Below are 16,991 nucleotides of genomic sequence, written 5' to 3' on the forward strand. Positions count from 1 at the left end.
TCTGCGACTGTGAGAGGTGACGTTTTCACGAACTGCGACGCTCTCATGAACGTCATCGTTAGATTGTAGTTTTGTTAAGCGGAACGGTCTCCGAGGTTAACCGAAGCGTGTCGCCAGGCATCTTTCAGAAAATAACTCACTGGGCAGAACATCTGCAGCTGTTACGGCTGGAGAATAGCCCATGTGAACTGGCGGCGGTGTACACATTAGAATTATTCACGTATATATATGTGTGTGTTCACAAACTATCCAAGGCGCTTTACACAGAATGCAACATTAGTACTACGTATGGATCTAGCGGTGGAGATGAGGTGAATGAAATGGATTAGAGGAAGCGATCGGGGGAAAATCTGTAATGATCCTTGAAATTGGTGAGAGCGAAAATGATGACAATAAATGATGATGATGATGATGAATGGATCGAATTAACGGGGTTAATGAGTGATAGCCATACAAGGAGAATACGAAGAGGGAAAGGTAACGGTGGCGGTTATGAGGGGAGATGAAGGGCGGGAGGGGGGGGTGAGCTTGGGAACAATGAGTGATCTTCTTGGTTATTTTGGTAAAGTCACGTAGAAGGGAAATAATAAAATAATAAAAATAAAACATAATAAAATAATTATCACGACGTTTCGGAAGGCAACACCGTCACAGCACGATAGCTATCGTGCTGTGACGGTTCCACCTGAAGACGGAAGCTTGTGTTGCCTCCGAAACGTCGTGAGAATGATTTTATTATGTTTTATTTTTATTATTTTATTATTTCCCTTCTACGTGACCTTACCGAAAGAACCAAGAAGATGAATCCCTGCAGTCACGAAAGCTTTAAATCGAAACAATGAGTGAGTTTTGAGTGTGGAGGGGAAATTAGTCGGCGTTTGTGTACGCGTCATTTATGCGTTTGCTATATCCGCCCGTGTGTGAGTGAGTGGGTGGGTAGGTATGAGTGAGTGTATGTATGTGGGTGAGTGTGAATGGGTGGGTGAGTGTATGTATAAGTAGGTGGGTGAGTGTGAATGGATGGGTGAGTGTATGTATGAGTGTGTGGATGAGTGTGAATGGGTGGGTGAGTGTATGTATGAGTGTTTGTGTGAGTGTGAATGGGTGGGTGAGTGTATGTATGAGTGTTTGGGTGAGTGTGCATGGGTGGGTGAGTGTATGTATGAGTATGTGGGTGAGTGTGAAGGGGTGGGTGAGTGTATGTATGAGTGTTTGGGTGAGTGTGAATGGGTGGGTGAGTGTATGTATGAGTATGTGGGTGAGTGTGAAGGGGTGGGTGAGTGTATGTATGTGGATGAGTGTGAATGGGTGGGTGAGTGTATGTATGTGGGTGAGTGTGAATGAGTGAGTGAGTGTATGTATGAGTATGTGGAGTGTGAATGAGTGAGTGAGTGTATGTATGAGTAGGTGGGTGACCGTATCCTTGCGATGAGACCTATTTTCCATCTCGAGTCATTGTCCAAACGAATTAATTTTACAAAAAAATGAAGACACCGCTGTGCCGAGCCGGGTGGGTAGGGACACCGTGCTGTGGCGTGGCGCTGTGTGCGCTCTGCGGTGTGCAGGCATCGGCTACGCGTCCGTGGTCATCGTGTCGCTGCTCAACATTTACTACATCGTCATCCTGGCGTGGGGCCTCTACTACCTGGGGTACGCCCTCACGGGAACGGTGCCGTGGGCGACCTGCGGGCACGAGTGGAACTCGGACTTGTGCGTGGAGGACGGCCTGCGCAGGAACCTCACGGCTGCCGCGGCCGCCGGCAACGCGAGCGGCACTCCCGCGGTCACTTTCACCTCACCCGTCACGGAGTTCTGGGAGTAGGTCCCCCCCCACCTCATGCCCCCCCACCATGCCCCCTCATGCACCTCCCCCTCCATGCCTCTCTTCCATGCCCTCCCCCCTTCCATGCCCCCCATGCCCCCCCCTCATGCCACCCCATGCCCCCCATGCACCCCCCATGACTCCCCCATGCCTCCCCCCCCATGATTGAGGTAATAACAATGGGAACGGGTATTCATTCTCCAGGGTGTGCCGGGGTCATCAGCTCGACTGTTGCTGCTGTATAGAGGGGCTGCATAAGCCAGAGAGAAAGACAGGAATGGGTGGCTGCGTGTTGCTGCCACTGATGATGCTGTTGCTGCTGTTGATTGCATGGATACTGCGGCTGATGTTATTGATGGTGCTAGGTGAGGGGATGATGACGATGTTGTTGCGAAACGTGCGCAATTGACCATCTGCTTTTGGAAACTGTTTGTTCATGAAAACGGTGGCTGTGGTCTGGTGTTTGGGGACCGCAGTCAAAACGGTCGCAGTGGATTCCTGCTCCACATTGAGGCAGCCCTCCTCGTCTCTTCGCAGACCCGAGTCAGTGGTGTTAATTGCGCATTCCTATGGGGGGAGGGAAGGTCCCAGAGTCACTTTAAATCCTAGATTTGAAGCTTTCGTGACTGCAAGGATTCATATTCTTAGGGTTTTTCGGTAAAGTCACGTAGGTAAAAAAATAAAATTAAAATTTATAAAAGTAAAATAAAAATAAAATAAAAATCACGACGTTTCGGAGGCAACACAAGCTTCCGTCTTCAGGTGGAACCGTCACAACACGATTGCTGTATCAAGTAAGAGAAATTCCAAGAAAACCGTCCTTGTATATATACTGGTTGGGGGTGGGAGGAGCCAAGGCAAGCCCCTGGATATTATTATTATTATTGTGAAGTTGGTGCGGCTAAAGCTTTTAATCTACAACATGTGAAGCACATATTCGTGGTTCTTTCGGTAAAGTCACGTAGATTAAAAAAAGTACATTAAACATTTAAAATTATAAATAAAAATAATAATCTTGACTTAAAGCTTTCGTGACTGCAGGAATTCATATTCTTTGGGTCTTTCGGCAAAGCCACGTAGATAAAAAAAATACAAATATCACGACGTTTCGATCGCAAGACAAGCAATCGTCATCAGGTAAACAAATATAGCGGGAGAGCTGCTGGGGCAGGATGCTATAAAGGTTTGAGATGGGTGTAGCCCAATGGTCATAAGCGAAGTGGGCGGGGCTAGAGATGAAATTTGCATGTAAATGTAAGATCGGAAAGCTGGGCTACCTCCACGAGGACGAAGCTGTGGAGGTGGCCATTGTATTGTGAGAGATTAGCATGTCAATGTAGGAGAAACGAGAGCCACCGCCACATCGAGGAAAATGAGCAACGGTGGCTGTGTTAGTGAGACATTTGAATTTTATTCTACTGTTTTAATTTTTTATTGTGTTTTTATTATTTTCTATTTATTATTTCTATTTGTTTATTATATTTATATAAAAAAAAATTGTTTTCTATTTACGTGACTTACTGACAGAACCAAGAATATGAATTCCTGCAGTCACGAAAGTTTTAAGTCAAAATGTGAGGCACACGCAATCGCGCGAGATCTGTGGACCTCGAGCGCTAATCCTCGTGGCCCAGTCGGCTCCCAATGGTGTACCGACCAACGGGACACACACACTCTGACACAAGCGACTCCTTTGTTTGTCATTGAAAGCGCTCAGACTCTGTTCATAAAAGCTGAGCCCACGGACAACGATTGGGCTGCACGATTTGACCTCGGCTTTGAGATAATCATTTCCAGTTCAGAAATCTGCATTTGCTGCCGGTTAATCAGTGAGGAGTCAATTGGAAAAAGTACAACCGCAACTCAATAACTACAGTAGTGTGTGTAGTTACGCATTGGTTTAAACCAGAGGTTGGCAAACTGCGGCTCTGTGGCTTCCCACCTTTGTGAGCAAACACAACTTAACGCAAAGCCAGTCAACAATGTATTACAAATGACAAGGAATGGGTCACTGTGGAATGCTCTTGGTGATGACAAAATGTACGACAGTCAAACTGTCGTGTTAAAGAATAACCAAGGATAACAAAAACGAAATAGGCGCAGTTTATTCCATCACCTGCAGTATTTTGTTGATTTAAGTCAGACTTTGTCATCTGCCGTATACCCGCTGCTCTGTGTTGTGTACAAGTGGCTCTGCGTGTGATGCGGCTCTCGGAATATTTGGTCAAAGACAAAAGCCTCCCCAAAATGTCTCTTCTTTGAAAGGTTTCTGACCCCGTAAATGTAGAAGCGTCACTACGAACTCCATTAGTGCTGCAGTTTATGCTCGCTGTCGGTTCCCCTATGCGGAATCATCGTGGCAAGAGGACCCTATCTGTAAAGTGTCCGTTTCTAAAAAGGTGCTGGTGTGGCATAACCGTCCTATAAAGTCCCATTTCCAGCGCTGTATTATATCGTGTATGGTACAAGATGTGCTGCAGTTGACCAATTCCTTTCCAGTTGACATTTATTCACGAGATGGAATGAAGTAATTCAGAAGTGGGATTTAAAGTGAATCCTCAGAAAGAATAAAAACCTCCTATGTTAGCCGGAATACGAGAAGCCAGAGTCGCAGCAGTGGCTGTGTTAACGACTGACTTGGAAAACATCTCAACAAATCTTGTTTTGGCTGCGACACGAACTGCGCGTCACCACGAAGTGACTCGCGGACTTCTGTGGTTTGCTGTGGTGGGACAGACGCAAGGTGTTGGGGCTGTCGAGTGGCATCCAAGAGCTGGGCGCGCTCAAGTGGGACCTCACGCTCTGTCTCTTTGCCGTCTGGGTCATTTGCTTCTTCTGTATCTGGAAGGGAGTCAAGTCCACAGGCAAGGTGTGTGTGTGTGCGCGCGCGCGCGTGCGGTACTCAGAGAGGCGGTGCAGTGGTGAGCGCGCTGCACTGACGAACCCAAACCACCCGAGTTCGATTCCCGCTCAAGGCCAACATCAGTGACGATTATCTGAACCGTTAGGTCTGAGTGGGTGAGTGTAAGTGTATGGGTGAATGTGAATGTATGATTGAGTCTGTCTGTGGGTAAGTGTGAGTTGGGTGCGATGTGTGAGCATCGCCACTAGGGAGACAACGGCGGCCGGGCGTGATGTTGGCCACCCACCTCCTCGTGTCCCGTGCCCGCCTTCATAAGTGCTCGCTAACAGCACTTGTCCCAACAGTCGGTTAAGGCTATATGGGGGATCTTTGCCATTGTTGGGTGGGTGAGTGTATGAGTGGGTGAGTGTGTGTGTATGAGTGTGTGGGTTTGTGAGTATTAGTGTGTGGGTGGGCGAGTGTATGAGTGGGTGGGTGAGTGGGTGGGGTGGTGAGTGTATGAGTGGGTGAGTGTGAGTGTATAAGTGGGTGGGTGAGTATATGAGTGGGTGAGTGAGTGTGAGTATATGAGTGGGTGAGTGAGTGTGAGTGTATTAGTGGGTGGGTGTGAGTAGTCAGGCAAAAACAACCTCCTACCTACTCGTTGGTGCCGGACGGCATCGCTGTCGTGAGCAGTGCTGTGGGGGGAGGGCCAATGTAGATTCGCCATTCCCCTCACAGCATTTATAACCACCACAGCGGCCAAATGGGGGCTCTGGATGGGTGCAAGGGGCTGGTAACCCATCCACCTTCAATGAATTACCGCTAAACCACGATTTAAAACTTTAATTAAGCTTATGCCGGAGGCCCCGGGGGGACAGGCGTCTATGACGTCTCCTGGCCAAACCCCAGTTGGCGGAGCCAGGAGACTGAATCCTTACCCTCGGGGCTCCTCCAGATACAACAAAAAGCCACTTCGGATGGCCACGTGGAATTTTCGAATGCTCACTGCGGAGGAGACGCTGCCACTTATCTGCCGAGAGCTGGATCGGTACCGCCCGGATCTCTGTGGTATTCAGGCGGTCCGGTGGACCGGCTCTGGCTCCTCCCACCATGAGGGTTGGAGAGTCCTCTACTCGGGGCAGGAGACTGTCAAACAACAGGAAGTAGCTCTTCTTCTGAACAAAATAATGAAGGGGGCGTGGGAGTGTGGCATTGAGGTGTGGGAAGCTGTAAGCCCCCGGCTACTTTGGGCTCGCATTTCCATCAACCATAGGCGAGGAGTGGTGGTCGTGGTTACTTATGCCTCCACCGAAGACGAACGTCCGTGGAGGGATGCAGGCAAGGCCGATGAGTCAGATGCCTTCTATGACCTCCTGTCACAGGTGCTGTCTAAAGTGGCCCCTCGGGATAGAGTAATCTTGTTGGGTGACTTAAATTCCCGAGTTGGTCATGATGCTAGCACATGGTCTGGAGTGATTAGAAGATACGGACCAGATCAGCTCAATAACAATGGTAGGAGGCTGCTGTATTTGTTTGTGCAGCCCATGAGCTTGTAATTACAAATACGTGCTGTTCCGGCATCGGCGCATCCACACAACATCATGGATGCATGCTGGGTCCAAGCAAGAACATCTGCTGGACTACATAGTGATGGAACAGCGGATGTGGGCCCATGTCCTTGAAACATGGACCTACCGTGGAGCTGATATGCCCACTGACCATCGACTTGTCATCTCTAAGATGTGCCTGCCATTCTTCCACTCCGGTGGTGGGTGTACACCTAGGACCCCATTCAAATCCATAGTGGCATGGTCTCGGCTAGCTGAATTAAAGTTGCAAGTGAGAATTTCACCATCACTTGCAGCTGGGGTTGGCATCGTCCCCCACTCCTCCTGATGTCGAGGGGAAATGGGCGAGGCTTAGGACTGTGGCTCATGCAGCTGCAATTGCTGCTCTAGGTACACGATCCAGACCTCATCAGAGACCCTGGCTGACAGAGGAGGTGTTCAGGCTGGCAGAGAAAAAGCGACAGGCCCACTTTCATCGTCTACAGCATCCCACGTCAGAGAATGAGGAGGCTTACCGCAGCCTTCGCTCGGAGGTTCGGAGAGCCGTGAGGCGCTGCAAGGATGGTTGGTGGTCGCGGGTTGCTGAGGAGATGGAGTCTGCCTCAATGGCCCGCGATCACAAATCGCTCTTTAATTCCATCTAAAATATAACCTGCATCGCCACACCTATGCCCATCATTAGGGGAAAGAATGGTGATCCAATATTCGACCCCCAGGAACAGGTTTGCAGATTTGCTGAGCATTTCTGTGAGGTCCTGGGGGAGGGTAAACCCTTCAGCCTGGAAAACATCGTGGGGATAAAGTAGAGATGACCCTGCTGAGGCTGCGGTGCCTCAAATATTGGAAGGAGTCATCCCCTGTGAATGGCTGGCTGAGGTGCCATCTGTTGAAGAAGTACTGAAGGTGATCCAGAGTCTGAGACCAGTCAAGGCACCGGGCAGAGATGATCTCCCAAGCGAAATCATAACAACAGTCCTGGACCACTGTACGGGTTCCGCACGATTGGAAGGATGCCCTTGTGGTCCCCTCTTTAAGAAGGTGGACCACACAGACTGTAACCCACTACAGGGGCATCTCACTCCTCAGTGTGCCGGAAAAGGTCCTGGCAAGGATTATTCAACATTGCCTTGCCAGGCACGCTGAGGAGAAGCTTGCAGAGCCCCAATGCGGTTTAAGGAAAGGGCGGTCCTGCACAAATGCCATATTTTCTGTCCGTCTGCTACAGTAGAGGTGTAGGAAATTCCAACAAGACCTACATCTCTGCTTTATTGACCTGGTCAAGGCCTATGATACCATCAGTAGGCCTGCACTCTGGGTTGTTCTCATACTTTCAGATTCCCTGACCCGCTGCTCACGATGATTAAGGACCTTCATGATGGTGAGCGGGCCCAGGTAAAACTACTTTGCCCGGAGTCTGAGCTATTCCCTGTTAAATTTGGGGTGCGACAAAGATGTCCTCTAGCTCTGACATTATTTCACATCTATTTTGACCACGTAGTTCGTGAAGCCTTCAATAGCTGCACTGGAGGAATTTTCCATCTGGTACAGATGCAATGGGAGGCTGATCGATGTCCGGGTGCAGTCAAGGGATGGCTCCCTATTGCTCAACCATGTTATGTATGCCGATGATCTGGTAATTGCTGCTCAGTCAGAGGAGGAGTTGGAGGCGCTGCTGCTGAACCTGGAGCTTGCCACTAAGAGGTGGGGACTTACCACCAGCCCCACCAAAACTAAGCACCTGCCTCGGTATTTTGTGCCATCAGACACTCCACCCCCACAACTCCCAATTGGTGATGGGGCAGTTGTGGAGAGAGTAGAGAGCTTCCCATACCTGGGCAGTGTGCTCATGTCTGGCTCCGGTTTGGCAGCAGAGGTCTCACTCCGAATCAATCGAGCGGCATTATCTTTTCATTGGTTGTGTAACGCTGTGTGGAAGCTACCTGGTCTGTCACTCCGCACGAAGCTTCAGGTCTTCTCGGCCACAGTCACTCCCTCCCTTCTCTACGCTTGAGAAACGTGGACCCCCCCCCTAATGGAACATCTTCGCCGGTTAGAAACATTTAGGCTGGCCTGCCTACGGTCCATCTTGAGTTTAACCAGGCTAGATTGTGTGAGGTGCTCACATATCCTTGAAAGATCTGGACAAAGTTCCATTGGTAAGCTCCTCCAGCAGGCAAGGCTGCGTTGGCTGGGTCATGTAGCCCGTATGCCCAGCCACCGCGTGCCTAAACAGCTTTTGTTCGGCCGGATCGAGGGGCTAAGCGGGCGCACGGTACGGGCTAGAGAAGAGATGGAGTGATGTGGTACAGGAAGATGTGGAACTGAGTGGACTTGCTGAAGACTGGTACCAGCGGTAACAAGATTGGCCTCTATGGAGGAGGCTCGTGAAGGACGCTACGGGGCAGTTGGAGGCAGTCGCCCTCCAACGACAACGGAGGGTGGAGGAAAGATGCTCACAATAACGAGCAGAGCGCCGGGTGGCTAAAGCACAGCAAGTTGGCACAGTAGGGGGCACAGGTGGTGCATCAGCCAGTCATCTCAGTCAGTCGACCCGTGGCACCTGGGTCTGCCGCGTGACCTCCTGCCAGCGGGCGTTCGACACTTCACGTGGCCTCAACGTGCACATAGCCGGCCACACGCGTCGTTGTGACGTCACTGCCACTTAGTGGCGCATGGCGGTTGTTGCTGTTGTTGGGTGTGAGTATATCAGTGGGTGGGTGAGTGTATGAATGGGTGAGTGGGTGGGCGAGAGTATGAATGGGTGGGTGTGAGTATATGAGTGGGTGGGTCAATGTGTGACTGTATACATGGGTGAGTGTGAGCTGGTGAGTGTGAGTGAGTGGGTGAGTGAGTGTATGAGTGGGTGGGTGGGTGTATGAGTGAGTGGATGGGTGTGGTGTGTTGTGACCTGCATTGTGGTTGTAGAACACAGTGTGGATGAGACGTAACAGTCTGGTCGTTGATATATGAACCGGCCAACTTGGCCTCGAATGGGTTCATGGCGCAGTGTGTAAACACAACTGCCCTTGGGAGACAAAGGCGGCCGGGTATGGTTTCCATCCACATCACCCCCGCATGTTGTGACATGGCCTTAATAGGTGCTCAATAACAGCACGTGTAAGTGCTTGCATCATGACCATCGCTGTGGTCATTTTAATTATCGGAACAGCGTTTGCAGATTGTGCAAGGGGGTATGTGTGTGTATGTGCCTATGCCAATGTTTCATGCGTACGGTCTTAGTGGTGAACACTGTTTGTGCGAACCACACAAGTTTTACGTAAGTCAGGTGCCACAGCCAAAGAGACATTTACTTCTGGCACACAACAAATACATTTGAAGCTCAATTCAAACGGCAAGGGTTTAAGTTGTCGTGAATAGATCGGGTAACCTTAGTCGCAATGCCTTGCCAACTTTGAGCAGCATGAATCTCTCCGTATCGACGGGGAGGGAAGGTAGCCAGTCCCAAAATTCCATAATAGGAGTTGTTTTGGTTAGATCGCGTAAATATATAGATGTGTCGTTAAAACCCGCCACCACCCGACACAGCTAACTAGTAAGGGTTGTCACGTAAACAGAACGTGGCCAATTCGTCACTAGTACAGAACTAACCGGTATGTTGGAGAGCCAAGCCACAACATTTACAATCCGAGTGCGACGTTTCGCCAGTAATTACAACTAGCTTCATCAGGCGACAGCCAGATTTGTGGAGAAGCTTAACTGTTTGTTCCTTATATAGAGTAACCTCCCCCCCCCCCGCCACTTGGCACAAGAGCGTAGAAGGGTGGTCACCACATCTACGCCTCTATATAAGGAACAAAACAGTTAGGCTTCTCCACATATCTGGCTGTCGCCTGATCAAGCTAGTTGTAATTACTGGCGAAACGTCGTACTCAGATTGTAAATGTTGTGGCTTTGCTCTCCCAACACACCGGCGTGATGTACTAGTGACGAATTGGCATGTTCTGTTTACGTAACAACCTTTATTAGTTGAATGTGTTGGGTGGTTGTGGTTTTAACGACATATGTATATATTTATGCGATCTAACCCAAAAAACCCGCTATTATGGATGATATTGGTTGCAAAAGCCGACTTGTTAAAGCCCCAATCTTGCCTTCGCGACGGCAGGGAGCAGCATATTTCGCCAAGAATTAGCCCACTGCATGCGAGCACACAGCCGTGATGCGAGGCGTCCGCGGGACAGCGTGGCGCGGTCAGATTTGGCGTGGCGCGGTGAGACTTGGCGTGGCGCGGTGAGACTTGGCGTGGCGCGGGGTGGTGGGGCATTGGCGTAGGCGCGGTGAGACTTGGCGTGGCGCAGGGCAGGTGAAGCCTGGTGTGTGCCGGTGGGGTGCTGCCAGGTGGTGTACTTCACGGCCACCTTCCCCTTCGCCATGCTGATCGTGCTGCTGGTGCGGGGGGTAACTCTACCCGGCGCTGCTGACGGCATCGCCTTTTACCTCTACCCGGACCTCACGCGGCTCACCGACCCACAGGTGCCCTCTCTGGTCTCTTCATCTAACGCCTTACACTCGTTGAGCCCGAGGCCCGACAACGCCCAGCGGCCATCAACAGACAGCACTCAACGTTGCATTGAGAGCAGTGCCGTGGGGAAGCAGCGCCAAAGAGACGCGTCCCATGGCCTGAAGTCTGCCGACAGAACGTAGTGTGGTCTCTCTCGGCGCTTGGCACCGCTGCGATGAGAACGCGGGTCCGTGACGCCTTCGTCTGTGTGCGCTCGGCCGCTCCCGTGTCTTCTCGTGCGATGTCACAGGCAGAGAGAGCGAGCGCTTTCCTGCCCGCAGGGGCATTGAGGGAGGTGCTCATCAGCTAATGCACCGCCCCTGAGCCAGTGGTGGGAAATTACTCGTTAACATGCCGGGGCCGAGCCTGTGGCACGCTACTCGTTACTACGACCCCAGAGGAATGATGGCGCTGTTCCTACTCTCAACCAGGATTTGAACTCGCATACTTCGAGGCCACCTGGCAGGACCGCTCCTTAGCCATGTGCTTGTCTGCTAATCTACACGAGGCAGGGCTGAGATTCAGTTGAACGCAGCACTCGCTACGCCCTCATGCTCACACACACACACACACCTGTGTGCCTCCCTGAACTTCGTGCCCAGGTGTGGATCGACGCAGGGACACAGATCTTCTTTTCCTACGCCATCTGCATAGGCGCCATGACATCCCTGGGCAGCTATAACCACTACAAGTACAACTGCTACAGGTAAGCGGCATATGGAATGTTCCCTCCTCCCTCGATGCAAGCCTCGTGGGAGAATGCCGGTGCTGAATGGGCCGCGTGTGTGGCGCTTTGGTTGTTCTCTCGAATGTCTTCTCTCTCTCTCTCACACACACACGGCCAGCTCTGGCGTGCACTTCGAGTGAGGTTGGGTGGATGAAGCGGTGACTCGTAGCGAGACGAAATTTGTTGCGTGCTGCCGTGGCGTGAGTCGCGGGAGCGATGCTGCGACAGGGTTCATCGGAGGGGTGTGGGGGGAGTGGGGGCATGGTTGCGTGACAGCACCGTCAGGTTCGTTCAATTTTTTTTTTGGAGCGAATGCTTTGCCCAGCGAGGGCACCGGGCACGCAAGGGGTAAATAAATAAGTAACGCACACGCATGTCGATGTTTCTTGTCAGCGCGACGTAGCCACAGCGCCATGCGACGGCCTCCTGCTCCAGCACGTGCATGGCAACCGCATTCACACAGCGGGGCTGACGCGTAGTAGGAGTAGTCGTACGATGCCACGTCGATGTTCGGAAGCGGCACACACAAACACACACCCTGTCCCACGTCACACTGCGAGCGGTTCAACTGAACCCAACTGGCGCCTTGGGAGGTCGAAGCGAGTGGGCAATCCGGACAGACGGATCACCGATGAGGTGCTTGTTAGGCAACGTCCACGCCTCTCCATTACTAGCCCCAGGCGGCAGTGCGGGTTATCCCGCAAACTCAGAGACTTTGGGCTGTGGTGGTGCCGGGCGAGAGTGCGATCATCTTCGGTCGGTCACAGGACGAGCTCGGCGCATTCCTTGCCCCAGCCTTGTCCGTCTCTTCCCCATCGCAGCCCACAACCGCAACCAACAGGGGGCTGCTTCGTTCGTCCAGCGTGGGCTGCTGTTGCTCCTTCAGAGGCTCGAGTTAAAGGCGAGCCGGCGAGCCGGCGGGCGTTTCGCCTTCGCGTCTGCAGCTCCGCGCGTTGTCGAGTGCACTCGCCTCCCCGATCCGCATTCGCCAAGTCCTTTCCACTAATTAAGTGCCATCTCAACACCTGGTTGTTTCATAACCTGGTTGTTTCTCTACATCGGCGCACTTTAATTGAGTTGACCCTGGTCCGGGTGCGCTTGTGTGCCTTGCGAGGTGCAATATTCTTGCTTTTTATTTTATTTTGTTTTCATTTCTGTTCTGTCTTATACAGCCGTTGTCAGATGCAGTTTTGCATGAGCAACGCCATATACGCATCGTTATTAGTATTAACTCCACGCACACCCGTGTGATAAAGCGCTTTCTAAATAAAGGAATAATATTTTTGGCAACGCCGCCGCTGCTGCTGCTGCTTCTTTGACAGCGGTGCATAAATAACGACACTCAACACATTCGTCAATAACACCGCGGCCTTAAAAAAAAAAATAAGAAACATATAACTGGGTATGGCCCGCTGAGCTGTGTAGCTCTCTTTCAGAAGCGACTTGGTCACAAATGGTAGGTCAACGAAGTGGCTTATCACGTGGAAATTTATAGCAGCCAAGTATTCTAAACGCACGTTTCTAAATGTTGAGGGAAAAACCGGAGGACCCGGAGAAAAATCCGCGTGACCACGGGAGAGAGAGAGAGACGCAAACTTCAAATATACAGCAGCAGGCGTCAGGGTCGGGAACGAACACACGACCTCCTGTATACCAGGCGAGGTAGTTAACATCTCTCCACCGTGGCACGTTTCGGGCAATGACTCTTATCCAGAGCCCATAGAGAGGCCAGAGCGATTGAGTGAATAAGAGATGGAGGCTTCCCTATTCTATCTATTGGACATTTGTTTTGCCAGTATTAAAATTATATATGTAAAAAAATAAGAATTGGTTTTACCATTTCTGGAAATACCACAGGAGTTGTGGATGTTCAAACACCAAATGGACACACACCTGTTTCGTAGCATGATCAAGTCTGCATTGACCACCCATGCTTGTGGTCAAACATGGAAACACAAATGCTCTGATAAATATACGCAGTCTTTGAAACTGATTGGCCTACGTACGTATGAAAGGTTGAACTTCTTCTGCACGGTAACCAACCATGCTAATTGGAGGTGCGGGGGAAGCACAACAAACTAAACACAAAAAACGAGACAACCTCCTTCATGGGCTTCCCTCTGATAAAAGTATTAATTGAAAGAATATAGAGTCCGAAGTGGCCGTAACAACGGGTAGCCACGATTGGCTTCCGAGTAGGAGATACACCGAACGCGAAAGTTGCGTGCACACTTATCCGAGAACGGCTGACACATTGCGTCCATGTCGCAGTTTGGCGTTTTTGTCTTTTTGGAACGAGCTGTTTGAAGCGCCTAATTATCGACGCATCCTCTCGCGTAGATTCGACGACGGGGGGTTAAATGACAAGGCACGAAAGGGATGCTCCTGATGCGTTGTGCACAGCGCACTTCAGACAAAGTTCGACGTTCTCACTGGTGGCCGTTAATGCATTGCAGAGGCCGAGCTGGTAAGATGACCCAGCCAGCTTAACGCGGGTGTCACGCAGAGGGTTCGTGTCTTTGTGATGCGGCAGGGGTTTAATTGGTGGTGGTGGGGGTGGGGTGTGGGGGGGTCTCTGGGGCAGACACGGGGCGGTGTGGGGCGAGCGTCGTCCGCTTGGGTCGTATTGGAGCGGGCCCACGTGGCCGGGTACAAGGGAGGCCCTGCTGACGCTAGCTGAGTGAACGTTATCCCTCCCTCACTCCACTGGCGTCTGGGTGGCACTGAGATCGGTGGCCTCTTTGTGGAAGGGGACTCAGGAAAGGATGATACCTGGCAGTCACTGGCAGCCGACTTGCACGAGCAGTGGGCGAAGAGGAGACGCGGTTGATCACAGCACTGAGGAGGGCGTTCGGTGCCTAGAAACACCTCAGTGAGCTGTCACAGGTGGCGGCTCTGCTGCTCTCCCTCGTGTATGAACCCGTGGGCATGTGTATCCAGGTGCAACCTGGATGGCATTATAGGCGAGGTCACTGCCCCTTCATGAGAAGTGTTGGTTGGGGTTGTGTTGGTGGTGGTGGTGTGTGGACAGGATTCGGCCTCAAATGATGTAAAATAATCGCCACTGGGGAGACAAAGGCGGTCGGGCGTGGTGCGGGCCACCCCACCCCTTCTTGTGTGTACGTATCTGTACATGTGCGTGTGTAGGGAGCGGTGGTGTAGTGGTTAGCGCGCCACGCTACGAATCCAGCGACCCGAGTTCGATTCCCATTGACGGCCAACAACCAGTGACGAATATCTTACATCGTCATGGGCCTCCCGTAGGTCGACTCGGCCTCAAAATGGGTACCTGGTGCGATGTGTAAACATTGCCACAAAGGCGGTCGGACCTGGTGCGAGCCACCCCACCCATTCGTGTATTGTCCGGGCCTTCAGAGGCGCTCGCCAACAGCACTTTCCCTAACAGTCTGTTCCAGGCTATACGGGGACAGGGGGTCCTTTATCTTTGTGAACAGCACCGTCCTCAACAGCGTCCGTGGCGGCTATCAAGGGGATATCTGTGTCTGTGTGTGCCCGTGTGTGTGCCCATGTGTGTGCACGGTAGGGACTGCCTCATTCTGGGCTGCCTCAACAGCGGCACGAGCTTCATCTCCGGCTTCGCCATCTTCTCGGTGCTGGGCTTCATGGCGCAGGAGCAAGGCCTCCCCATCGCAGACGTAGCTGAGTCAGGTGCCGACACGGCCACACGGCACGCACGGCCAAAGTGGCACACGGCCAGATTCACTTGTAATCGCGTAATTACAAATGTGTCGTTAACCCCTCCACCACCCGACACAGTCAATTACAGGGACTCCTCTGCTTACGAAGATTTAACTTACGAACTTTCAGAGATACGAACAAACGTGTCCCTATGTCCATTTGCCTGTTTGAGCTGAGAGTCGTAAGTTCAACCGCTACGCAATAGATGGCAGTGGTGGTATCTACATATGCAGAACGTGAAGAACCAGTGGCATCTACATCTGTAGAACATGAAGAACCAGTGGCATCTACATCTGCGGAACGTGAAAAACCAGTGGCATCTACATCTGCAAAACGCGAAGAACCAGTGGCATCTACATTTGTAGAACATGAAGAACCAGTGGCATCTACATCTGCAGAATGTGAAAAACCAGTGGCATCTGCATCTATGGGAGATTATACAACTTTTAAAGCCATTCCCTGTATTTAATGCACCAGCCTTACAACATGTTTGGAATCGACAGGAGTAAAGTTTAACTTACGAATAAATTGACTTGCGAACAGACCTCTGGAACCCAACTCGTTCAGGAGGAGAGGAGTCCCTGTATAGTAAGGTCTGTCACAGAAACACAAAACGTGCCCATTAGTGTTTTACTTCAACACACGAGCTGCGTGTTGGGAGCGTAAACCCGCAGCGTTAACAATCTGAGTACCATGACGTTTCCGCTGGTGGTTTACGACGACCGCCTTCATGGGGCGACTTGTCAGAATCGTGTGGAGGCCCTCCTGTAGCTGTTGCTGGGCTGCAGTTCCATGCTGACGGCTTGTAAACGACCACGATGACGATGACGACGACGACAATGACGACAACAACGACGGTGGGTCTGGTGGTGCTGACGTCGATGGCGCTTGCGCTCTCTCTCTCGTGTGCACAGGCCCCGGGTTGGCGTTCATCGCCTACCCAAAGGCTGTCTCCATGATGCCTTTCCCCACCTTCTGGGCCGTGCTCTTTTTCGTGATGCTCATCCTCCTCGGCCTCGATAGCCAGGTCAGAGTCCCGGTCACGGGGTTTACTGTGCGGCTACAACGGTCACAATTGGGTTACTTCGTTCGGTGCTTTACATAGCATGTTTAATAATGTGCCATTTGTCTTCTGCACGCGTTCACGTGGGGGGCTGGGCTAACGCGTAGCCGTGCGTGCCCGTGTAGTTTGTCGAGGTTGAGGGCCAGGTGACGTCACTGGTCGACCTCAATCCGGCGTTCCTCCGCCGGGGCCATCGCCGGGAAATATTCATCGCCCTCATCTGCTTCGCCAGCTTCCTGCTCGGCCTGCCAATGGTCACAGAGGTGAAGGCACCAGGGGTTTTGTAATATCGTTTTGTTGTTGGGTGAGATGGCGTACATATGAATGTGTTGTTAAACCCGCCACCACCCGACACAGCCAATTCGTAAGGTTTGTCACGTACACAAAACATGCCAATTTGTTACTAGTACAGCACTAACCGGTGTGTTGGAGAGCCAAGCCACAACATTTACAATCTGAGTACTTTGGCGTTCACTTGACACCACACGCCCGCTTGCTGCGCACGACCACGGCGTCTCAATGAAGGCGGCACGCCGGGCGCGCTTCTACTCTGACACGCGTCCTTGCTGCCCTCGTCCTAGGGGGGCATGTACGTGTTCCAGCTCTTCGATTACTATGCGGCGAGCGGCGTGTGTCTGCTCTGGGTGGCCTTCTTCGAATGTGCAGCTGTGGCCTGGGTCTACGGTGCGGCTGCCCTCACGCATCACCACGCACTACACGCACCGCATGCACTACACACACCATC

At 51.7% G+C, this 16,991-nt stretch overlaps 1 protein-coding gene across 1 annotated transcript in view; it reads left to right on the forward strand.

Moving 5' to 3' along the window:
- LOC133342712 (sodium- and chloride-dependent taurine transporter-like) overlaps nucleotides 1-16,991 on the forward strand; it is a 52,521-nt gene that overhangs the window by 12,487 nt on the left and 23,043 nt on the right. The window contains exons 3-10 of the mRNA XM_061552047.1: nucleotides 1,566-1,818; nucleotides 4,559-4,691; nucleotides 10,595-10,729; nucleotides 11,360-11,463; nucleotides 15,029-15,153; nucleotides 16,098-16,210; nucleotides 16,372-16,509; nucleotides 16,828-16,930. Of these exons, the coding sequence (XP_061408031.1) occupies nucleotides 1,566-1,818; nucleotides 4,559-4,691; nucleotides 10,595-10,729; nucleotides 11,360-11,463; nucleotides 15,029-15,153; nucleotides 16,098-16,210; nucleotides 16,372-16,509; nucleotides 16,828-16,930 (1,104 nt within the window). The remainder of the gene's footprint in view (nucleotides 1-1,565; nucleotides 1,819-4,558; nucleotides 4,692-10,594; nucleotides 10,730-11,359; nucleotides 11,464-15,028; nucleotides 15,154-16,097; nucleotides 16,211-16,371; nucleotides 16,510-16,827; nucleotides 16,931-16,991) is intronic.

The sequence above is a fragment of the Lethenteron reissneri genome, chromosome 15 (assembly GCF_015708825.2).
Source record: "Lethenteron reissneri isolate LAM-NWPU_2019-01 chromosome 15, ASM1570882v1, whole genome shotgun sequence".
NCBI classification, from domain to species: domain Eukaryota; kingdom Metazoa; phylum Chordata; class Hyperoartia; order Petromyzontiformes; family Petromyzontidae; genus Lethenteron; species Lethenteron reissneri.